Here is a 26,122-nt window from a genome sequence, read left to right on the forward strand (position 1 = left end):
GACAGTGAACTCTCGCTGACCAGAAAAAAAATAAAAAATTGCCAAACGTTGAGCGTTCAGCACAAAATAAACACTCAGCACCTCGTCAAGCTGCTGCCGTTCATTAAAACAATAAAACAAAAATATGCTGTGCTTAGGAAAATTCGCTTCAGTGGACACGGTAGGTAGTTGCAGTGGTGGCAGAGTGTCGGACGGTTTTGGCGCATGCTGATTGGTTAAAATTAATCGGCGGTAGGATCGAACGACTGCAAATGATTCCCTATGGAGGGAGACCAGACCTACATATTCATGGGGTAAAATTGGGTCTGGTTCTTACCGGGCTCGGTCAGTACATCAGCCTGGCTCTAATTTTGATAATTGATTTTAAATAAGCAACACTGTGAACTTCCATGAAAATTTGTTATCTTACAATATTTTCAGACTCATTATCTGACCCAGAATCACATGCTTTAGGGGATAAGGCACAAAAACATGGACCGCTCCTCATTTCCAAATAACGCTGCTGTATCGTCAGTGACATTTAGTTAGTGCGCAGTAATGTCTCCACATTATTTGAAAAAGAACAACTTTATAGGAGTTGCACCTGAAGTTATACTGCACATGCAGACACCAGGAGCGACATGACAATATCCCCTCGCTGCAATGTATTCAATGAACTGCTGAAACTGTTTATGTGATTTATCAGCTTACTGAGAAGCTTCCTAATGAAGCAGCGGGTCAAACGTTACGATGTTATGTATCTGTTATGAATCTGATCCAAAGGGTGGAGGTGATGAAATAGAGAAATACATCTTTTGGGTTCACTTTATCCTCTAATTTACCGTTTTTCCACTTGAAATAAAACACGTTTGAGCTCCTTCCTGTCAGGGTTTGAGGTCAGATGTAGAGATTTTGCTCTTCTTTGAGAAAAAAGGCCCTGCAGTAACTTTTACTTTCAAAACTTTTTAAATCGCCGTCATTTTTCACTACAACTGCCACTTTTAACATAAGTCACCAAAACTTCCTTCCATGCTGTAATGTTCCAACACTGGTTAATTTTTCTTGCAGACCAACGTGATTGCTCTGCCATGGCTGCTAGGGAATTCATGACATAGCAGCAAAACCTCAATCAGGAGGAGGAGAAGATGGAAGCACACATTCTGTTCTGCATGCTTGGCACCAAAACGATACATTCATGACCCGATTTAGACGCATTGTGCTCTGCTGAGATGTGGAGTGTTTGAGTGTGCTGGCATAGATAAGCAGAGGCTGTAACACACACACACACACACACACACACACACACACACACACACACACACACACACACACACACACACACACACACACACACACACACAAATTCAGCCACACACAAAGTGGACAAAACAGGCTCGACACGAAATAACTTTTGCTGATATGTGTGATCTTGCACGCACAGACAGTTATTTCACAATTCCAGCGACAAGTAACAGACACACGCGCGCGCACACGCACAGCACAACACGAGTACATGACTCTGCAAGCTGACACCCCACAAAGGCATGTTGGTATTTAAGAGGTGCGTGTTTCTCAGTATTAGGATTTCCGCCAAACGCCACCACTTTTGAGAAAGCCAAACCACAACAGCATTACAAGGCCTCTTCCATTTCACCCCCCTGCCACACACACACACACACACACACACACACACACACACACACACACACACACACCCTGCCGTCACCCCTCTGACACGCACACACACATCTTCAGTGTTTTTGCATGAGGAAGCAGTACAGCTATGCTCCATGAGGGGTCAGTAAGAGGTCAGCTAGCTGCCAGTTGACTGGCTGGTGACTCAATTAGATGACACCATCAATACCACACATGAAGTTATGTATTATTCTATTTTTTAAATAACAATCGCTGTACATTTAACACATGCTGCTGTGCTTACAGCAGAGTGTTTACACACAAACTGAATTTTAAAGAATGAAATAATTTCCACTTAAAAAGTCCTGTAATGATTTACTATACAAATAAAGCCAGTCGCAAAAGGCTTTTTCACCAGTTGGCATCAGAATACATTTCAGTCCCAAGGTTTGTGATATTACAGCCCAATACACAAGAGAAGCTCGTGCAAAGCAGAGACCAGTTATGAGAGCACTTTTTAAAGGCTCTCTGGATCGTCAGTACACCAGTAAGTAACTGTAATGCTAAGCTTAAAAAAAAAAGAAGCAATCTCAAAGAGAGAATCATTCAGATACAACAAAAGAGCCGCTTTCACATTGCATGAAGACTTCAGCAATCCATTTTCCTATTTGAAACTGAAGAGCAGTCACCAAATCCACCATTAAAAAGCTGAAATGTGAACGAGCCCAACAAATCTGCTCTTCTTTCTGGGTGAGTGTGCTATTGGCTAAACATACACTTGTTTTACACATTTTTTTAATGCCTGTCCAAAAATGTGTTGTTTGTCTCGTGATATCTATGACTGCAGTAAGAAAAAAAAAAAAAAAAAAAAACTCAATTAAAAAGTGATGATCCAAAATTTGTCAAGATCCCAGGAGTATTTGGGCATTTCATTTGAAGCAAACAGTACATAATTATTATTTTTGTATTTCTTATTTCATCTTTTTTTGATATCTCTGCAGTCTTACCTTTCACATCTTCATCCTCCACGGTGGTGTTGCTGCTGTCTGATGATTCCTGGAGATCAGAGACAGACAGTCAGCTTGGGCCTGAGCATGACAGGGCTGAATACACATGAAGACAGACACATCACCAGAAGGCGTAAGCATGTGTCCCGACAAAACCAAAAACGGAAATGCAGATTCAGTTCACAGCCAGATGTCAAACAAGGACAAAATCCCTGTTTTGTTTGTTACTGCTGAAGCGTTAGTCACAAACATCCAACCTTTACAGTTTAAAATCATGCCACCAAAACACACGTCAACAACGCAGCTCTGCTTATTTTCTTATCCTTGACCTAAAACCTCTTTTTTTCTACCCAATGCTGTCGGCGTGTGTGTGTGTGTGTGTGTGTGTGTGTGTGTGTGTGTGTGTGTGTGTGTGTGTGTGTGTGTGTCACACAATGTGGACAAATGTCATCTTTATTCAAAGGGCGCTCTTGTCTCTTGCTGAAACTCCATCCATTACGATGGAAGCAGGTAGACTGGACTCTCACAGGGTGATGAGTTGTCATCTTAAGCAGCGCGTCAGATCATTTCAATCTATTCATCTACCTGTCTGTGTGCCTGGCTGGCTGTCTCTCTGCAGCCTTTCGCCAGAGGAGGAGTTTTCTGATTTTCAATTAGCAGATTAAATGGGCCTAAATTCCCCCGCATGTCGAGGAGAGTTGAGAGACTCGCTGACCTCATTAAAAGTACGCACGTGCTCGAAACAGCATCACGAGCACAAAGCACAAAAGTGGTTTCAGAGCCTTTTAAAGAGCAGCTGGTGACCTGAGGAGAGGAAGAAGGAGCGAGAAAAAAATGTGTGTATGAAAGTGTGAGTGAGAGAAGAACTGCATCCGCAAATATTAGAGATATCAGGGAAAATGTGTGATTACACCTTCAGTTTGTTTTCTTTGGTCTGAAACTATAGAGATGGTTTTTGTGACATTTTGCATCATATTCATGTTGTTTCATCCTTCTGCTATACAAGCAAGAGCTTCCAAAATATTACTTATGTAAATATGACACATTTACTCTCTCAAGTATTTTTACTACAAACATAGTAATTTCTCAGCTGACATTAAGGCATTACATTTAACTGATCTTGACTCAGTTTGCCTGTTTTCTCAAGCCACAATGTCCATACATGACAGACTGCTGGTGTATATTTACATTTGTTTTCTTAAACTCACACAATGTTATTACTACACAACTTATTATTGGCTGACAAAGCTCATAAAGCATCATTCTTAACTGTCCAGATGGAGCGACCTGAGTGGAAGCTCAAGAGGTAAAGCGTGCTTCTTTAAACCAGCCAGAAGTCTCAGTGTCTTCCTGTATGGCCTCGATTGGGACTCTGCCAGACTCCAAATTCAAAGCCATGCACTTGACTGAGGACTGACCCAAGATCTAACGCAAAGGTCACTCTGCTGTGATGCAAACTCTGGGGGGGGGGGGGGGCATTGGAACAAAGTTATTGCCCTTCAACTGGGCCTATCACAGCTACGTAAAAACAACCTCTGCAAACACACAATGGCGTAATAAAAATGCCTGGTCATGCCTACGAGGAAGGGATCTTACTGCAAAGTCATGCAGGTTCATGCACAACCCCTAAACATACACGTTCACACCAACTACTTTTAAGAGGCTACATGAGAGTGTAGAAATATATACGCCCAAAGACAGTCCTTATACAGAAAATCAAAGAAAAAAAAACATGATTTTTTTTAACTACATCACAGCTCTCGGACAACATAATCGAGATTTTATAATATGGTAAAAGACATTTTTGCATAAACATCAAATCATTAGCATTACTGCTCATTATGCTGCACAATGCTTTGAACAAAGACAAGGAGGAAGACTGACTCATACTAGGAGTTGTAATATTTTCATATTCTTAATTAAGGGAAAGTACACAGGGAAGCTTTTACTGAATACTGAAATAAGCATAATGTTAACTCTGGTAAATTATTGTTTACTTTCTCAGCTCAAGGGAGATCCAAGCTCTTCAGTCTTGAAGAGACGTATTTAGTTTCCCACGTTCCTTAATATAAATGTGTGTTTGTGAAGCTCCCACTGAGTGGAAAACTAACACATAACATTTGTTTGATGAGGCTCAAGTTAACAAGCGACATTTACTATCCCACCCAAACTCTGTTCCCTTCATAATACTAAGACATTAATGTGAGGAGTTTAACATCTAGCAACACACACTCAGACATATGCACAGCGCCATGGTGCGCTCACACAGATGCATGATGACAAGAGGGATCAAAGGACTGGAGAGGATCAGGAAGAGGAGAATGACAAAGAAGGATAAAGAGTGGGTCGGGACCGGGGAATGACGTGTACCTTCGTCCGGTCCACTGGATTATGGATGACAGTTGTCTGAGGTTCCTGGAGGAAGAGGAGGGGAGATGTAGAAGATGGAATAAAAGAGAGAAAGTACAGAAAAAGGAGGGAGAGGGTGAGAAAGAAAGAGAGCAGCATTTGACATATATGTAGATAGAAATGGTTCAAGTGTAAAACAATGAGATGATGAGGAAAAGAGAGAGAGAGGAGTGATATGAATGTTGGATGAAGAGAAAGTGCTTGTTAAATGTCGGCAGAGGAGAGAAGGGAAGCGATTGAGTGGGTGGATGAGCTGAAAACTGTAATTTGGAGTCAGTTCTGTTCTCTGCACGCACGCACGCACACACAGAGACAGTGCTGAAACTTGGGGTGAAGTCTTCAATCGGCACATCAATACTCACAGTTTCTCTCTCACACACCATCTTGTTCCCATCACCTCAGGGGGACGATTACACAAACTCTCACCATAACTACTACTTCCCTAATCCTAACCATGAGACTAACCTTAATCTAAACCTAACTTTGATCTATGCCCTCATCCCAAAACGCATCGTTTGCGATATGGAAACTTGTTTTTTGTCACTAAAATAGAGGCAAGCGGCCACAACTGGAGATACACAAGCTTTTAGACACACAAAATAAGTACACAGCCAAAGGGAAGAGACAGCAGGAAGTTGCCCTCGGAACTGACATATCTGTTAACCGTAAATTCTCCAGGCTCTTGCTGTACATGGGTTTTCTTTCTTTCTGCTGTGCACGCAGAACTCTGAACCACGTGTTACATATTGAAAATCTACACCAGATGATGTGAATTGTAAAACTAAAGGGACAAACACATGAGGAGCATAAAGCAGCCAGCTCATACAATATGCATAAAATGTGCTGTGACATAGATAAACACCAGCTTCAAAGTATTACGAGGCGCTGGCACGAGACTGAAATGCTCCACAAGATGAAAAAGGGTCGTTCTGTTCTCTTTACACTCATCCCAAAAGAAAAGGCGATCACTGCCGGGCAGATAATGACATCATTCTAGGATCCCTTTCCAAAAGGAACCCTAAAATGACTTAGTCAGAAATGGCTGTAGTTTGTCAAGACTGTACGAAGACAATCGGCTCAGTTACTCCACAAAATTCCCCATAAAACTTTTGTGTTAGAACTCAGCTATCCCTTCCTGCTGCTGATGGCATCGTGTCCTCTGACGGGGGGTTTGACCATTACCCTTACACATCACCGCCGACCTCACATTAACTCTGCTGCTCTCCCAGGGACATGATCATCTTTTTTTGTTTCCAGAAACACAGCTCACGTATGAGGTCCGATTCCAGCGATCTGATTGGTCAACTGTACATTCAGAACGTGCTCAAACCAGCATAACGGCTGCTCATCACTAGAAATATCACTCCGACTCCTCAATGGCAATAATCAACTCTGTAATCGGAATTGAATATCATATAATATGCAATATAATGTTGTTTTTACTTGTTATATGCTTGTTAAATTTAAACCATTACAAAAAATCCTGTCTTTGTCCTTTTTTTGTCACGCCGAGCACCCGTACCGTAACACCATAGATAGTCGCTCACTTAAAATCCAAGCGGCTGCTACCTCGACCGACACATGACTGCTAACTTGACTGCTGTCCGGTAATTGGTTTACATCTATCTTAAAAATACACGTGTCCATTGATTTAAATTTTCAGCGGATATTTTCATTACAAGATTGAGCGAGCTAAGCAGTTTAGTGTTTCTATGTTCTGTACTCATTCAGTTTGAGAAACGATCTCAGAAAGCATTAAAACGGACTAGATCTCGTCTCTGTTGCTAGGGTCGTTACTAAGGGGTCGGCCTACGTCCTGGAGTGGTAAACATTGTACACATTACATAAGAGTCTACTAACCTGATTGCTTGTTTTCCAGTTGTTAGTCATACCCCATGTATTGCCCTGAAAATGGAGATCGCACTAACAAAAAGTTTTGTATTTTGAGAGCGAATTGCCCCATAATATGAATACATTTTGATTCCATATTTTGTTTAGTTGGTACCTGGTTGTATAATCGCAATATTACTATTAGTATTACTATTAGTATTACTGTTGATATTGCTTAAGTATAGCATATGTCTATTTAAGTATATTTGCACATTTCAGATGCCTACACCCAACAAACTACTTCCAGGTCAGAAGATTAAGGTCATGCAAGTGAAGGCGTGGCAGCTCTGTACTGAAGGAGTTAATGTACCAAATGGCTAACCACTAACTAGCTCAGGTCTCTGGTAACAGCATGGAGACCACAGGCGCCTTCCCACTACTTACTCCCTTCAAAGATCAGAAAGACGGCCTCTTCTGCTCCATGCTGGAGCCAACACGTCCCCAAAGACTCTCAAAGCACATCAATGTAAACTTCCCATCAAAACACTTCTGAAATGATGACTGCACTTGCTATAAGTAGAGCGCTAAAGTGAAACATCACATGGTTGCGCGCGCGCACACACACACACACACACACACACACACACACACACACACACACACACACACACACACACACACACACACAATGCAAACAATGTCTATAGTAAAAATATGCTCCTATGTTTGCACATGTTGCTCCATGTTAATGACTCAATGTATAAATGATCACTACATCCTGATGTTAGTTGTACGAACATCAGGACAGAGCGCTGAATGCTGTAGAGGATTTTAGACAGCAGGATTTCATCGAGAAAAATATTTTAAAAAAATACTTTAAAAAAAAAGAGCTTTACTGAATTTTTGGATCAGATGAAAGCAAGTTGGCTTTTGTAATTGCTCTGCCATGCTTACAGTTGTTTGTGAGAGCTGTAGTGTTTGTGCACTCAGAGTGATCATCACCTATCTTTGATCAAATAATGAAGGTTTTCATCCCGTACAGAAACTGCAGTGGTGGATGCTGATTTGTATTGTTATATGGGAAGTAAACCTCAGGAAATCCTCAATTTTCTCAGAAAGACAAAAGAGTGAAACGCAGAATGAGTGACTGCATAGAAGTTACAGAAGCTGGTGAATTAAAAGTTAAGCCTTTAATTTCAGCTCTCTGTGATGTGCGACTCTAGCTATATATTGTAGAGCATAAAATGGTGTCAGAAACATGATGGTCCTACACCCTTTCACATGGAGCTCACTGTAAGAATCCAATGAAAATGATTTATTTCATAAAAATGTATCTTAATGTGGTTTTAGTTATGTACTTTAAAAAGTTTACAAAAATGGCTATACAATCCAAAAAACTTTTTTTTTTTTTTTTTAGAGGGAATCATGATAATATCAGAAAACTAAAGCAAACTAATGACACTGCACTTTACGAGAGGAGCTTGCAGCAAATGTAAAATGCAGTTTCTTAAAAAGAAAACATGCTATGAACCTGTCGCCTCTAGCAGCAATTTACTCTGAATGACTAGCAGAGATAAATAAATGTAGTGACAAAACACAGATGATGGATGCAAATATTTGCTTTTTTTTTTTTATATCAAAGCTGACGACAATTTTAAATGTCACCAAATGATGAATGGTGTCTACTACCAAAAGGTTTTAATCAGCAGTGTTTTTGCACTGCTTAAAAATGCTTTTTAAAACTAAAAAGCTGAGAAAAACAGGGTTACTACAATGTATATACATATATGACTGATGAACAGTTAACTTATAATGTCTCATTGTAAATCAGTAGTCAGTGATTTTTGTTCAGCACTGGCGTTGACTAAAACCATTGGCTGTCTGAAGGTGTCGGCATCAACATGTAATTTATTCACTTGTTGGTGTTTGACAAAGATGTGTTGTTGGATCATTACAATATAACGGACTGACAAATGATAGAGGCTACTAATAATCAAAAGTGATGGTAAAAGTGAACTGTTGCATCAATAAATATAATCATAAGTGTTATTCTATACTTCATGTCCACACAGATCAACAACAGAAGCACGCAATGTAAACAAATGTGAAGTATAATTCCTGCTTCTGGACGGTCCTCCAGGTATCACAAAGTGTTTGTGACCAAGAGCCTGAGAGCATTCAGGTTTTCATTCCAACCCACCAGGCAGGCGGTTTTCACAGATTTTCAAACCATCAACAGAAGAGGAGGAATTCTCTGAAATCAGCTGGTGTGCTATTTGGCTGGAAGGGCAATCTGCAGACCTTTGGACCCTCAGTGGGAAACAATTGCTCTCCAGGCAGAAGGGGGTAAATCGCACTGACAGTCCCGGCAGGCATCGGATGTCTGTTCGTCTTTGGCAAACTTTCACTGGCAGAGAAAATAACAAAGTAGCACGATATCAACCCGCGTGCAAGTCACATAGCATCCCCACCTGCCACGAGGAAATGCTTCCTGACACCACCTGCTGGTTTGAGACCTACCCGACTTCTGTGGCCATCGCCGCGGCGAGGCAAAGATCAACCATAGCCGGCAGGACAGACAGAGGAAAACAGACAGAGGGGAAGGAACAGGGGAGCGGGGGTAAGGTGCAGGGAGGGGCACAAACACACACACACACACACACACACACACACACACACACACACACACACACACACACACACACACACACACAGAGGTGAAGGGGGCGTTAGGAGGTAAATACCAGAGCAGGTGAAGGGATGTTTCCTTTGGGGCTGGTGACTATGCTGTTTTTGGTGCTGTTTGTCTGGGGCTGTGCAGGAAAGGAGAGGAAAGTAAGGAGACACAACAAGAGTGTTAACAACAGCAAGAGGTGGCTTTGTGAGTGTGTGTCCAAGCATGTGTGTGCTTGTATGTGAGCGTTAGCGTGCATCCTTGGATTTAATTAAGATTCGTCTTTTCACAAAACACTTTCATTTCTGGGTAAAATTATTAAAGCTGCAGATATGTTGGCGGGTGATGTGTTCACATGCTGAGGTGATTTCTGGTCGGTGCAGGACAGCAGTGTGCGATTTAAAACAACAGTACCCTGGAAAAATTCCTGCACTACACAAGTAAGAGTTCAAACATGTAAGAACACTATTTGTTCATGTACTGAGGCAAGTATGTCATCTGGAACACAGCACGTCATTTCATAATTGTTCAGGTTTGTTATTTTATATTTTTAAATTCCCCCAAAAATCTACGTACTGTAATGTACTGACAATTAAGTCAATTTCTTTTTTTCTTTTTTTTTTAATATGTGATAAAAAAAATAAAATAAAAGTAGCATTAAGAGTTGAAAAAATGATGGTTATGCAGGAAGTGAACGTTCTCATGAGGATAGTAAGATAAACAGGTGTTCTCATTCTCCAGGCCGATCTGAGATTGTGAGCAGTGACACGAAGGGGCGGGTGACGCTGCGTGACATCATCACGTTGTCACTGGTGACTTCCCCTCCTTTTATAAGCTTTGATGAAATGCTCTTTTGAAGACGACACATCAAAGAGAGCCCGGTTCTTTATAGTTGAACTGCTCATCATGATTTGTGCATTGAATCTACATTACATTCAAAATCCTGTTGGGAAAAAATATTAACTGCAATTCCCTAAATGGATATGGAAGTGAACAACCATTAAATAAAATAAATAAATCTTAATCATGTGACAATTACATCTAAGAAATTCCTTTTCGTCAGCAAAAGGTTGAGATGAGTCACAGATTATTTAATGCCCCATTAAGCCTTCATATGGTGGGGTGTTGGTGTGATCATGATAAAAGAAAAAGGTGACAGAATTACACCTGCATTAACTCTGATTGAGTTCCCAAAATTCTCACAGTATAAATAAATAAAATATATTACTGATATATTAATAATGATCTATTATTTTAAAGGTAGTAATGAGGTGTATTGTTCAGTCATGCTGAATCAGAGTATTTGAAATTTGAACTGTTTGACACTGGATGGAAAAGATGATGGGTGCATATATGTTAACCGCAATATGAATGTTGTAAGCCACTGGGCTTAGAGGACAGGAAGAGGAAGAGGAAGAGGAAGAGGAAGAGGAAGAGGAAGAGGAAGAGGAGATGAAGAGGGAGGGGAAAGGAAGAGGAGAGGAGAGGAGAGGAGAGGAGAGGAGAGGAGAGGAGAGGAGAGGAGAGGAGAGGAGAGGAGAGGAGAGGAGGACGTTAACACACACAAGTGCAAAGACACAACACAATGCATCCACACAAACAGCCGTGAAAATAAAAGCTGACATATAGACATTACACACACACACGCACACACACACGCACACACACACACACACACACACACACACACACACTAAACTTTCACAGCCATTCCCAAACAAATACCCGCGCTCACACACATTAAACCAACCAAAGCTGTCATCAGCCTGAGTCACTCCGGCTGATGAATGTAAACGTATTCCTCATCAAAGTAACGATTAGTGGGTGAGCTGTCTTAGTCAAAGCTTGTTTGCAGTATCAACTCAGGGCCCTTGGCATTTGCGTTGTGTGTTTGTGTTGAGAAAATTCCTCACACTTCTTAAAGGCATTTAAAATTTAAAAAAAACTGGCAGCAGTTCCCAGGTTCACCGACGGTGGACCTTAAAAGTAGAATTGCGGTGATAAAAATCACGATTCAGCACAACAGCGGTCAGACATGAAGAAGTGATCACACATCGTTGCAGCAATGAATAAAAAGGACAGAGTCGGTTAACGTGTCCACAGGTGGTTTCCCAAATGGGCGAGGAGAGCGGTGCACGGGGAGAACAACGGAGGAAGAGAAGCAGAGGAGATGCCAGGTCAGAGAGAGAAGAAGGTTCCTCAGGGCACAAGAGAGGGACACAAGTGAGGGGTCAAGTAGCCTTCAAATTCACTTCTACGAATTAAAAAAATCTATTTCTGTTTGGTTTATTATTCTTATGCAAATTGCTGTTTGATTTCAAATTCTGAATGAAGTGAGAGGTGCTGTAATCGGTTCTTAGAGGTGGTCCCAGGAGCAAGTACCCATAATTTGACTCCTACTTTTAGTCTGAAGTATGTACATTATCATACTAATCCTGTGGCCTTGGAGTGACTCTGACTGAACTCAAACACCCTACTTTCATTACGTGTTCAGCGTAATGTCGGGGTCAGTCTCATGGCAGCACACTTTGCAAGAGATCATCCCCACCCATCAATCAGCACGACCGAGGCTGTGACTCCTGCCAGGAATGATATTTGTCTTTGTGTGATCTGGTAGTTCTCACTGCTCTCAGAAGCAGCTCAGTTTCTTTAACTCCTAACAAGGTGCTATTAATGCTGACATGCAAAATGCATCGGCTCTTCTGCACCAGCGCATTATTCACAAGAAGTGCCTACATGACAGCTGAAGGCTGTTTGAACGAAGAATGTTTTATGAATTGGGCACCGCCTCATTAATAGTTCAGTGAAATGAAGGAGACCTGACTCCACCTATTAAGTAGAAGAAAGGCACGAGGAAGGTGGATAAAGCAAATAAAGGAGTGGAAATGGGGAAAAAAAAAAAAAAAAAAAAAAAAAAAAAAAAAAAAAAAAAAGAGAGACTGGGCAAATGCATAAAAAAAGCATGCTCACCATATACTGGACAGTAGAGCTGGACTTGCGTTTCTGTCCTCAGCCAAGTGATGGATGGATTTATTGATGGGTGTGCAGATGGTAGAAGAAGGAGAGGTGAGGAGGAAATAAAATAACCAATGACACCAAGTGAATGTACTGACACAAAGAACAAAACAGAAAGTGTCAGTTTAAATCTAAAGTTGTTCCCTGATAACAAGAGCTTCAATCGTGAAGAGAAGACTTTTCCAGACAGATTGGACGAAGCAGAAGAAGGACCAGCTCCACAAAGGAAGACGATTTTAAAGTAGGGAGGTGCAAGCAGACAAAGAAGAGTTGATTTAAGTGGAAGAGAACACAGGAGTTGGTCAGACGGCAAAACTGTGATCCACTGTTCTTCTGTCAACTGATTAAAAAGCATTTGGGACAACAAGAAGCAAGATGGTGCCATAATAGAATAACAAGACAAGGAGATGCAAAATGTATTCCTTCAGAATGTGAAAGCACTCCCAGAAGTCATTTGAAATTTAAAATCATGACGGGCTCCAAAAGTTTTGCTGTTAAATGTAGCATTTATACATCAATAAATTATCAGCACAATAATGACCAAGACCAAAATAAACACTAGAACCTGAATGTTATATTCATGTGAATTCAGGTCAGATCGGTTCTGGAGCAGTTTATCTGACCATCATACGTACAAGAATGTTACATAAACGATCTTTTGATACAAATCAGCACAGTGTGATTTAAATATTACAACACTGTTTGAAATGTGGAACGAAGAGGTTTTAATGGACAGGAGCTGATATCACAGGAAGTTAAAGGTGCCAGAGAGAGGACACCTGCTTGCACTGGGCAGGTGCTACAGCAGGAAAACGTCAGGTGGAGGAGAGGAGAGGAGAGGAGAGGAGAGGAGAGGAGAGGAGAGGAGAGGAGAGGGTGAGAGGAGAGGAGAGGAGAGGAGAGGAGAGGAGAGGAGAGGAGAGGAGTGTCGCCGCGAGAAGAAAAGAACACGCGGAGGGAAGAGACGGAGGAGAAACAAGCGAAGAGGGAGACGAGGAGGAAAGCAAGGACGGCAGCAAACGAAGAAGACGCCTCTAGAAATGGTTTGAAGTGTGTGGGGAGCCTGTTGCTAGGCGATGAGCGCGCCGCAGTGGAAGTAAGCGTCTATTTCTGTCGTCTGAGTTTCCAGGGTCCAGACTGGCAGCTATTCCTGGAACCGGAGTCACATTCCCTGTTAATAGTGGGGCGGGGGTGGACGGGGGATGTGGAGGGGGGTGGGGGGGACGTGTCATGCACACACTCTCAAACGAACACACGCATACGCTCCGGCACATGAGGGTACCACACACACAGACACACACACTTACACACGCTCTATGTGCAGGCATGCTCACAACCCCCATTTGTGCTTTCAGTCTTCTTTTCAACCTGACAATGAAATGGGATCACACACACACACACACACACACACACACACACACACACACACACACACACACACACACACACTAACATAACATATAATGCTGAGAAGCATTAACATCATGTTCCATGTTTTGTCACACACTGTCATGCATGCAGGCTGCACACACGGACACGTTAATGGGAGCTGCGTGTGGGACGTGTGTATGCGAGAGAGTGGGATGGTGAGAGATCTTCATTAAAGGATGAACGTGGGGTTAAAGACCAGATGGGGTGAGGAGGAAAAGGAAGCACTGAAATAGAGGGATGAGGAGAGGATGTGATGAAAACAATTAATGGAGAGGGCTGACAGATGGTTACATTTAATAATGGAGATGGAGAGGTGGCTGAATAATGACAAATCAAAATAAAGGCTGCTATTAGAAGGATGTGCTACTTGAGGCCTGTGAACTGGCCAGCGACATGCAGGCTGATACATGAGCGTACACACAAAAGCACACACAAGTAGACGGACACGTGTCCACAGATGTGCATCCAGGGTAGGGCTGTGGCTTCTTTACATTACATTACATTTAGCTGACGCTTTTATCCAAAGCAACTTCCAATAAGTGCATTTCAACCATGAAACCCAGAACAACAAGAATCAAGAAAATACAATTTCTTCAAGAAAGATTTACAAATCTTCTCTGACAATATCTTTACTTCACACTCCCCAAATGGTGCGCCACGCTAACCAGAAAACTCCAGCAGCCCTTATTCAGATGCACATAATCTGAAAACACAACCACAATTTCCACATGCATCCAGTGAGATTATGACACATACAGCATGGGACACTAAATTCAAGAGAAACAACTACAAAGAAAAGATAACTTTAGTGAGATTAGCAGATCAGGAGAGGAAAATAACAGAGCAGAAGAATCGGCAAAGAGGAAGAAGAGGAAGAGTGTAGCTGGAGCAAGGAGCAGTGAAGAAGAAACATGGGTGGAGAAGTGTGAGGAATCCAACCGATGACCCTTACCTTGACATCTGCTTTTTTGTTGAGCAAAGTCTTGGCTGCTGCAATGACAAACACAGTGAAAAACAACCAGTTAAAGGTTCAGCTGAGCAGCAATGACTCTCCGTTTTTCTCTCACTCGCTGCGACATCTTTAACCTACATCGAAGCCTTCTGAGATTACTTTCTTTTGACTTTGTGAAGTCATGTTCTTTATTGACCTCTGTAGGAAGGCTGGCTTTTCTTGTAAAGTAATGCTAAGCTAAGGTAGCCTTAGGCTGAAAGAGAAAAGGCACCTCAGCACTGACGCTATTATACAATTGCAGCAAAGTGACTCTTTGAGCGAGGCGACCCCGCCACCTCCAGGAAACACAAGATTTGAGGTATCCGTCCTGCACGAGTAACCGATTCAACACTAGTCATACCTCACCTTGATCTTTTGTCCTCCCGTAACAGGATGGAGTTCCAATGAGGCTGTTTTTTTATTGGCAAAATTGGATTTATTTGAGCTCGTGAGGGTTTATTCAGTTGCTTGAACAGAAAGTTTTATCTAACGGAGTTGGCAGGTTGGAAGACCAAAAAAACATCCCAAATCCCTAGCTCTATTAGACAGACGCATTAGGATAATATCTCCATGGTGTTCAATGCTAATGGCTGAAGCTAGTTTGTCAGGTGGACTAGGAATTATTCCTGCAATGCGTCCAAACTCAATGTACCCATCGGCCATGTTGGTTTCCCAAGTCTGTCTGGAGAAAAGCTACACAGCTTTTAGTTGCTTTAGGGTATAACCCGATGATTCATCTTTCTACAACACCAAGACGTTGTTGTCAGTGAAATAAACATGTACTCTGATTTATTGTTTCACATGAATTTTTAAACAAAAGTCCCCCGCTGGCCGAGAGGAAGCTGGAGCAAAGATGGCCGCTGTGTGAGGAAGCCGTCTAAACCCAACAATAAGCCCTGACTTAAAGAACTCTGTGGAGGTCTTAAGGAGGATTAGTCTTCAGTCTGCTCTCTAATGAAGGGTAATGAGGGATGGGAGGGGGGGGGGGGGGGGTAGGACGGTAGGAGAGGAAGAATGATACTGTAGAGAGTCCTCTGATGAGCATAATACCCATAATCCCTTACAACAGTGGGAACTGTCAACAGGAGACAGTCCGCAGGGCTTTTTACCGTGACTGTACTGCTAAAGCACGAACAGCAAGGTGGTCTGATTGTATTAGAAAGATACATGTTCACCCAGAGGGGCCCGGTGGAGGCTGTGGGTGTGTCTGCGGGGATGTAGACAGAGGATTAACACTAACAAGACACCAGATGTTGATGAGATTGGATGTGTAAAAGAGACTTGTTGGTATTTACGACTGGAACCGTCAACACAAGCATACAAGAAATGTCTTCAGGCAAACACAAAGAGTTACGTTTCCTATTTTGGATGATTATCTGTTGGACTATTGCGCACAGTTAGAAACATTATTTTGTGTCCCAGTGACTCTGAAAACCTTTTTATGCATTCAAGGGAAACGTCAGCATTTTTGAACCTGGATCATAAATATTCATGACTTTGGGTCTAAGTGATTAAGGATAGTTTATGTGTGAGAGTGCTTCAGCCTGCAGCCGCCAAACAAGCTGCAAGGTACTTTGGGGCATTTGTGCCCCGTCGATTTCCGTCCCCTTAAAGTGTTTGTTTTTGCCACTGACAGTCTCAGATAGATAATATACTTGTGTGACAATATTGCAGAAAGGATCCATAAGACAAAACAGGTATACTACAGAGTAACTTCAGCTAATTACATGACCTCCACTCTGTCTGCAGCAGCTCCCTCCAATCTTGGAACAGCTTTCTTTGGTTAATGTGCTTTGGTTTGGGAATTATTCTCTTCTTTGGCTTGCAGTAGTCATCTCGGTGAAAATGATCACGGCACAGTGTTAGCATCCGTTTGTAGCACGAACAGCTACAAATGCTAACCCTATCCAACAAAGATCGTCTATGAAAGGTGCGTGAAGTGTTGTGTGACATCGTGTGAGGGATTGTTGTCGAGACGATTATGATGAGAATCTGAGACCATCAGATAAAAACAAGTGCTTTCAACGGATGTATAATGACAAAGCCCCGATACCTGAAAGTATTACGTTGCAGCCCGTTTTGCGTCTGCTGGGTGAAGCTCTTACTCTCAATGCTGAACCAATTTCAAAAGTTATTCTCCCCAATATTTTGGCACTTTTTTGTGCCAACATGATGGCACAGGTTGAAAAATGCCAGAAATAGTTAGTATATTTTCTTTATATACTAGAGAAGAAATCATTTCTCACATTGATAGCCTCATACTGTTTACTGATGACATTGCCTTTACAAGTAAGTACAGGACACCATTTTGTTTTCTGGCTTATGTAATCTTTGCATCATTGACAAGGAGGGCAACTCTTTATGGTTTCCTGAGAATTAAATAGAGGTTAAAAAGAATGAAAACAACCTTAAGTAATGGTGTTCACTGGACAGATGTGTCATGCATTTCAAGATTTCTTAAAATGATTTATATGTAAACATTAGTATTGATATCACTGTTTAACATCAATGATAAATAAAAATAGTTTTTTCATTTGAAGTTATCTGAAGACATCCTATCTGAGAAGATCTCTACAACTGAAGATCAATTATTTGTTATTTGTGGCTACATGATTGTGAATATTCGAGCAAAGTTCATATAGGAAAGGTTGGTGCCTTCCACCCGCGGTGAGTGCGGTTTCAAGTCTAATCACATGCAATCACATCAGTATCCAGCCACGTTACATAAAACACTATTTCTGGCAGTCTGGGATTTTTTTTCTTCTTCTTTCCCTCTGCCTCTGTTCTTCCTTTCATTCTTCCTCTCCCTCTCTCCTCTCTCTCTCTCTGAACATCTAGTTCCAGTTGCATTTTCTCACTTCCATTTCCAAACATGCTCCAAGTCAGCTACACTGGATTTTCAACAGAAGCTTGAATTACATGAGAATTTCCACTGGGCAGCGATTTCTTAAAGGGAACAGAGGTCCAATCAGAATAATAAGGCCACTTCAAAGTCCAGTAAAGGCCAAATTCAAACCACATCCTTCTAAGAGCACATATATATAAGAGCACATATATATATATATATATATATATATATATATATATATATATATATATATGAGATAGTGATCAACAGTAAAGGGAAGATACATCACATTTGGTCTTTCTCGCTCTTTTTTCTTGTTACTTTTCTTACTTTCCTGCCTCAGTTATAACACCAGTTCATACTTGAAGTGAGGTTTGCATATTCAGCAGTTAAGTAAGGAGCAATGGCAAGTACTAAATAATCACTATATAATCCGGAGGGATGTGAGAGTGGCATGGACGTGCAAGGTTTATTGTTGTGCTGTTCTTCCTCAGTGTCGTTCCAAAGGCTGGTTGTTACTGAGGAGAAGAAACGGGGTCAGAATCGTGTCAAGTTCATTCTCTCATGTTCTCTGATGGTTTGGCAGAGGAGGAGAGTATACAAGAGCAGAGAGGGAGAGTAAGCAGAAGATCAGTGAACATGATAAGGGTATTTCACTGTGCTTTCCAGACAACGTTACTCTGTCAACGACACAAAAAACAAACCCTGAACTGAAGGTTGCTAAAAAAAAAAAAAAAAAAGAATGAAAAAGGCTTTAAATTCCAGGCGTGATGTTGAAATCTCTGTGGCAACCTGAAAAATCAAAAGGTAGCTTAGTTCAATCTGAAGGTGTGGAAGCAAGGGGTGCTCCTTACCTCACCACAAAATACACATGAAGCAAGAAGAGAGAGGAGGAAGAGATTAAAACAAAAAGTATCACTGCTAAATTCCCACTAAAAAACACACAAGGTGCACCACTGCAAGGACAAAGCAAGGGTGGGCATGATTCACATGAAGAGTCAGTGGACATGAGCTGGTGGAGGGAGACACTCAGGCGCAAGTGAGCCTCGATAACCTGCTCACGTCATGGCGGAGGCCAGGGCACACATATGAGGGTAAGGTGAGTTCTAGTAGAGGCCGCTTTTATTCTTATGTATGAATATACAGAACAAGGCCTCGAGTAAGCCAGTGAGGCAGAGTGAGGCTGATATGTGGAGGCAACCCACTGTAAATATTTGATTGGAGCCTAGTGGAGGCTGAGGGACACAGAGAGGACTGTGGAGTCCCAGTGGGCCACAGAAACAAGGACACAGCCACTATTTCTGCCGCCTTAACTCAATGCTACACTGTCATCTGAGGGTCTTTGCTGTTCAGACCTGTGGTTCATCTCTATGGTGTTGAAAATACTCCAAATTACTTAAAAACAAAACTGTCCAATGGCTCAAAAGAACAAAACAAAAACATTTGTGACCCATCGGTGTCTGAAGGAAAACTTTAAATTTACATTTCAGTTTAACAGCCGTAACATCTTTTAAATAAAGGATGAAGTAGGCAGTGGCTGAGTGAACAGCTGCTAAAGGCAAGTAAATATTGGATTTGCATTTGTCAGGGAGGGGAGGGGAAAAAAAAGACTCTAAGTGGCTGCTTACGTTGCTCTGTATCAGCTCTACGTGTAAATAGACGACTGTGGCAACGAATAAGGTCGACCGTTAAGATTTGAAACGGCCGCACGTTAGTGTTTCTGCAATTTTTTTGTCTAAAAGTGTGTTTAGACAGAAAGGGACGCACATTTTCGTGCTGCATCATTTGTGCAGGCCAAAGTACAAGCTGTATCTCTAATAATTGAAAGCTGCAGACAGCAACAGATGCACTGACTGAACTCAGACCAGACTCAGCAGAAACACATTGATATTTCTATCCACTCTTTTATTCTTCTTCTTGCCTCAGTACACTGCTTGTCCTAAATGCAGAAGGTTTCAACTTGCACAGGAACTTTTTCTTTTTTATTTGTTGTCACGTTTCCACTGACTTTGTCCAAAGTTGTGCAGTCTCCAAAAATTGCCTCCCATTCTGTGTGAACACGGTAAAACAATCTGCAGAGTTTATAATTAAAATCAGCCGATGTCTGACGCATTTTCAAATTGAGAGCTGCAGTTTGTGGACTACATGAGAGCAACAGCTCAGCTCACAGCACAGTCAGTCAGCACCAATGGGGGAGATATAATCCTCAAAATAGTGAAGCAACAGCTTCAAAGGTTTTTTCACTTCATGAGAATGAGCCCAGCTTTGCATCATTTGCAGTGTTCATCATGCACCAAAAGTCCCTCGTGCTGCAGCGCATGCACCAGTCCAGTGCCCCATGCAGCATTCACCGACAGCTCTCAGGCAGTCCCATCCTTAAAGTTACAGGGGTGAACGTTCCAGTGTCATTGTGAGACAGAGAAAAGAAGAGAGAGGGAAAGAGAGAGGGAAAGAGGAGTGAAGGGAAAGTTAGATATGAAATTATGATAGAAACAGGGGGAGTGAATTCATGTAACTTTGTCTCATTCAGTTTTCTATTCTGAAACAAAAATCGGACAACTCTGTCTGTGTAAACCAGAAGGTCGTGGAACACAGAGATGTTATTATGATGATCACAGGGGAAGAAGTCCCAGAACACATCAGAAAATCTAACATGCCTGGAGCACATTGACAAACACCTATAGTAGCTGTTAAACTACACAAATAAGGTCATATTTATTCATGTTTATATTATTTTATTAATTTTATATTATTTTATTCATTTTTAATAATCAGAACATCCCTCAAAATGAGCTGGGAAGGCGTGAAAAAAAACAGCTGTTTAGTGCTAGCAGCTCGTTGACTGTCCCTCCACTTCCCTGTCATTTTATTCTGTCTGTAGATTGCTACGATGGGGGGCACATCAAAAAAAGTTATTTTTACAACCACAGAAATGGTAACAAACCGAACTAAATGATGTGTTCTGTCTATCAGTACTATCACCTCCACACGACAAGCAGCACTGTCCACGGTTCTGAAAAACAAACCTTACGGTACTCATCAAAAGTTGATCTGACAACATACAGTCCATTACTGAATATTTGGATGAAAATATACACTGGCTATTGATAAAACGTTGTAGTCTAGTCATGCGATTTGTAGGCAGACCTGTAATCTTACTTGAGGGTCAATATCAAAAAAAAGGAAACTTTCACATGACAGAACAGCATTTTTAGCTTTTTTTTCTATAGATTCTATTTTGTGACTAAAAAAAATTATTTGACACATTTTAGTTTTTTAAAATAATTAACAAATCCATTGTTAAAAAAGCCACATTTTTCATTTTCTGATTTTTGTTTCAGTATAGGCAATAAATTGAGACGAATGTACACGGATTAGTGATGCTGGTGAAATAGAAGAAGAGTATTGGGTGACATGAGAGACAACGATGGCCAGAGAAGTAGAATAAATGTCAGAATGTAAGAGAATGGGATGAAACTGTGTGGTGATAGAGGTAACACAACTGAAATGGGTGGAAGAGAGTGAGGAGGAAAAAAAGAGAAACAGAGGGACAGGACAGCAGTTTGACTGGATGAAGGCCATGCTGTGTGGCTGTGTCTGGAGAAGGACTGGATGAACATGGGGCTGTGGCTGACAGAGCAGTGATGGGCGCTGAAGCCACCCTATCAGATCTCAGATCAGGAGGTGACAAGATGTGCTGACATGGAAAATGACAATAGTAACTGGATTTCCATCCTTAATATCCTTCACAAATTAGAAGACTTCGACAAATACTGTGCAAATGGAAACTGAAATAATCAAGCGTCTCTATTATTCCAAAACTGTATTTCTGATTTGTTTTGCTTAATACAAGACATTTATGAAAAACTGCAATAGAGATAAACTTGTCATATGAACAGTATGGCTTCCTCTAGTTGGTAAAATACATTTTATGATAATTTCCTTGAAAAGCCATAAGTAGTACTTATTGTGTTTTCAGTTGCAAGAACGAATACTTTTCTTTGATAAAAACAGCCGTTTTCTTACTAACTTTACACTGAAACGACTGCTGTCTTTACTTACGTTTGTAACAATAAGAATCTTTACTTGCATCAAGAGAGGGTGAAAAAACACCATATGTATGTTTTCTTGTTTTAGTTTATGTCAAAAGGTTGTATGAAACATGCTAATCAGATGGAAATATAGCTAATGCTGCAGCTGATGGGTTGATGGGAGATGTAACAACGTGGTCAGCCGTCATGCTCTGAACTCCCATGCTCAGGAAGGAGGGAGAGGTAGAAGAGAGAAATGAGGGAGGGGAAACAGAAGAAGAGGAAGAGGAAGTTAGAAGAGTGCAGGAGAGGTGTGGAGGAGGGGCAGGGTGAGAGGGGTGGCATGCCCTGGTTGAGCCACCATGCTACCTTGTTCCACCAGCCCTGCGGTGGTGCCGGCGGCTGCAGCCACCGCTGCTGCGGCCGCAGTGACAGAGGCTGGAGCGGTGGTCTGCCTGCTGCCCACTGTTAAAGAGTACCCATCACAAATGAAGAAAGACAGTTACAACGCAAGGAGGAGAGGACGGGGGAGAAAGAGGTGAGCGAGGAAGATGGAGTGACATTTAGAGAGAAGGGTAAAAGAAGAGGAGGTGACGGGCAGGTGAGTCACACACAGCAGGAGGTCGGTGGGTGGGGGAAAAGAGGGGGGGAGAAAAAGGTGAGACAAACAGGGCTAATTAGTGTAAAGAGGGGGGTTAATTCATATATATATATATATATATATATATATATATATATATATATATATATATATATACAGGCCAATGACATTATTTGGTGTGGCACAAATCCTGTCACAAACTCTGACATCGGAGAAAAATGTCAGGGAGAGACACAAACCTTCATTTTCACCTGAGACTCTTTAGTGCTTTTCCATTTGTCTCTATGTGCACCTGAAAAAGCTTCCGTGTTAGGATGATGATGATGATGATGGTCGGGATGTTGCAGAATTTAGCACATTAGTAAGTGTTAGAGTCGTGCTGCTCAACAGTCAGTTTAGAGCAGGCACTTAAATACAGTGTAATCAGTGGATACACGACTCTGCGCTGTAGAAATCAGTAGTGGTGCATCCTTCAAACCTGCATCTCATCCTTCAAACTTTCTACAGTATGACTACAACAAGACATTACATGAACATGTGGCGAGAAATAGAACCGCCTCTGTGTGAGCACAGGATCACTGATACACTAATCTGTGGAATACATGATTCATAACACAATTTATGTTGAGAGTATAGTAACCCGTTGCATAAAGCCTTTGGCGTTGATGTAATGCGCCGCAGCTTTCTTCCACTGAAGGCCCGTCTTCTATTTTTTACTTATTGAGTTCTCACTCTCTCTGACTCATTCATCCGATGACCTCACACTTATTATGGAGTACCGCTTCCTAACAAGAGGAAAAAGAGCGAGAAAAGGGTGTTTGAGAGTGGTGACACAGCCAGGCCACACACACCTGGGTCTGTGTGTGTGTGTGTGTGTGTGTGTGTGTGTGTGTGTGTGTGTGTGTGTGTGTGTGTGTGTGTGTGTGTGGAGGGGGGGGGGGGGGTTAAGGAGCTGAGCAGTGGTTTAGTGAACGTTCAGACCATTTCCCATTGCAAAGCTTATAGTGACCGAATGGCTGCTGTGAGTCATGTTCACGAAAGCAACATGCTTGTGCACACACACACACACACACACACACACACACACACACACACACACACAGATATAGATATATACACACACAGGCATACATCTATATATACAAAGTAACACATATATTGTAGATGAACACAGACTCAGAGGTTATAATATCCTTACATTTTTTTTTTTTTTACAATTATTAAGAAGCTGCTTTGAATTCTTCCGATAATATTACTCTTTGAAAATGTATCACACTCAAAGTTAAACGTCAGTCACTCGTATGACCGTTACAGGACGGACTTAAAAATTCGGACTCCTCGTGACACAGCAAATAAAAAAAACCATTCATCATTCTTGATGAGCTCTCATTTCACTGACACAACGGTGCTAAAAAAAACTTCTGTACGTGAATCTGCTGAGTTCATTTTGTTGAGTTTTGGATCTCGCTGTCTACATAATAAATTAGAGAGCTAAAATAAAGAGGTATGATTCCCAACTAATGAAATTAATTTGTAAGTTGTTGAGGGAGGTGGGTGGGTACAGAAATCCTAACTTTTACACTGTCTTGCTTAGATTACAGCATGCGTTTAAATGTTCAAGAAAGTAATCTATTACAGACGTAAACAAATACAGAGACGAGTACACAGACATGAACAAATTCACAGCTTGCGGATCAAACTCAGTGTTTCCCCACATTTAATTTGGCAGTTCAGCTCGGTGAAGAAGACACAGCCTTCAACGGCGACATTGTTTTGAGAATATTTGTACTTCAGGTTTGAATGGTTGTGAGAGTTGAACCAAATGTTCCTACAGTGAGGAAATAATCAGCTGTGGTCAGTTTAGACGGCGCCACATCAGATAAGAGCAGAGAAGAAACCTCTCGCTGTTCTGGAAGTAAAGGTACAAAGAACTGTTTGTTTTGATTAAAGGGAGAGCATGGATGTTTAGGGCCAAACAGGGGTCACAATTTCAAAATGTTATCTCGCCAGACTGAGCAGGGTTTTGAAATTCTGTAAAAATGTTAAAGAATCACAGAAATGTTGATTCAATTTGTTCATCAGCTGTTTTGTAAAGTACAGTCCTTTCTTCACATGGCTGCTGCCCTGTATTACATGGGTCTGAGTCTCATTACCATGGTAACAAAAACTAAACAGATAAGACAAGATAAGGGAAACACTGAAGTTGCACTGAGATGAAATGAAAATGGGATTTTGCGTTTGAAAGCATGCTCTGTAAACTTTATACTAAAATTAAACTCTTTGGTCAACGGAGACAAACGGGTCTGTCACTGCATGTTTACTCTTATCTGTGTTTACAAGGCACGTGCCACCATTTTGGAAAAGAACATCAAAAGTCTCATTGTGTCTATTTTTTTCCCCCAGAAAATAAATAAATAAATGCTGAATTTCTATCTGGCTTTAAAGTGATTCTCCTTCAGCTTCCGAGTGCAAAATTTTCATCTTCCGTGATCTTTAGAGGTTTGTAGTGGCACGGATCAGAGAGTCACGGCAGCTCCATCGGATAAGTCAGGTTTTAGGTGAAGTACCACTTCAGAGCCACGGTGAGTCCTCCAACATGGTGGCATGTTCCAAACAGACGTCCTCATTTTCAACAAGCATTTTAGCCCCCCTCTCTACTCAAGTGTTAGAGTAGGCATGCAGACAATAAAATCCCATATCTAGCATGTTCACATAAACTGAATAGAGACTGATGCTGGTTGACAGATATGGATGGCAGAAATACAGCAAAGGAGGATTCAGTCAAACAAACACTTACCAGAGAAATTTCGAGAAACCAGCATGGTAGTAAGAATGGCCCCCTGAGAAGGAAACAAAAAACAACTGTAGCCATTTAAAGCAGTGACAACATCCATATGGGCAGTCTGCCACTGACTGATGGTCCAGTCGTCATCAAGAGAAAATACACTTTTATTGTTTCATTGAAAGAAGACAACCAATGATGTTGACTGACAGACGATGTGCAGTGCAAACTGAGATTTCACCTGATGTTGGTCGATCAGTATCGACATATATGTATATCATTTGAAAACTTTTCTTTTTTACAGAAAATAATGCAGACAAAGATGATTAGGATAAATTAGAAATTGTTCTATTTCTTGTTCTATTTTTTTTTTTAAATACATATTTATGATTATTACATTCCCAATGAATTTAGTGGTTACTGTTTTCAGTGCACTGTTAGTTTTACACAACATACAAGTGTCAGTATATTTAAAGAATATTAAATAATACTATGATATCTGAAATTTTTACTCCCTAATGGTTTAAGTGCAAACTATGAGCAAAGACCTTTTATGAGCCTTTTGTATCTACAACAGAACCAAAGAGCCAAACCCAAAATAAACCGTTGTACAACTTACACAGAATAAACTTTACAGCAGAGACATTCCTGAACAAGAGGTTGATTTTCTAACATTGTTTTCTATCAATTCTGCCAATAAAATAACATACTGTAGAACGTGTTACATACATTTACTAAATTATTGATACACTGTATGTGAGTTATCGGTGTTGTTTGATATGATTAATTTTTCCTTTCTCAGTTTTTTTGCTTTTGTTCTTTACCATGTAGCTGAATGTCTGACCTGACCTCGCCGGTGCCCGTTTGTTTTTAAATGTGAAAAGCCGGA

General features: G+C 41.2%; 1 protein-coding gene across 17 annotated transcripts in view; it reads right to left on the minus strand.

Annotated features, from left to right (window-relative positions):
* camk2b1 (calcium/calmodulin-dependent protein kinase (CaM kinase) II beta 1) overlaps positions 1–26,122 on the minus strand; it is a 75,688-nt gene that overhangs the window by 10,869 nt on the left and 38,697 nt on the right. For 3 of the 17 annotated variants that reach the window (XM_069178371.1, XM_069178369.1, XM_069178380.1), the window contains exons 12-18: positions 25,249–25,291; positions 22,220–22,315; positions 14,933–14,970; positions 12,505–12,537; positions 9,605–9,673; positions 4,992–5,036; positions 2,622–2,670 (exon numbers count right to left, since the gene is read on the minus strand). In XM_069178371.1, coding sequence (XP_069034472.1) covers positions 2,622–2,670; positions 4,992–5,036; positions 9,605–9,673; positions 12,505–12,537; positions 14,933–14,970; positions 22,220–22,315; positions 25,249–25,291 — 373 coding nt within the window. The remainder of the gene's footprint in view (positions 1–2,621; positions 2,671–4,991; positions 5,037–9,604; positions 9,674–12,504; positions 12,538–14,932; positions 14,971–22,219; positions 22,316–25,248; positions 25,292–26,122) is intronic. The other 14 variants (XM_069178376.1, XM_069178377.1, XM_069178370.1 and 11 more) reach the window with 10 other exon arrangements.

Source organism: Embiotoca jacksoni, unplaced genomic scaffold (genome assembly GCF_022577435.1).
Source record: "Embiotoca jacksoni isolate LCO1_2020_lvr unplaced genomic scaffold, fEmbJac1.0.p SCAF_8, whole genome shotgun sequence".
Lineage (NCBI taxonomy): Eukaryota > Metazoa > Chordata > Actinopteri > Embiotocidae > Embiotoca > Embiotoca jacksoni.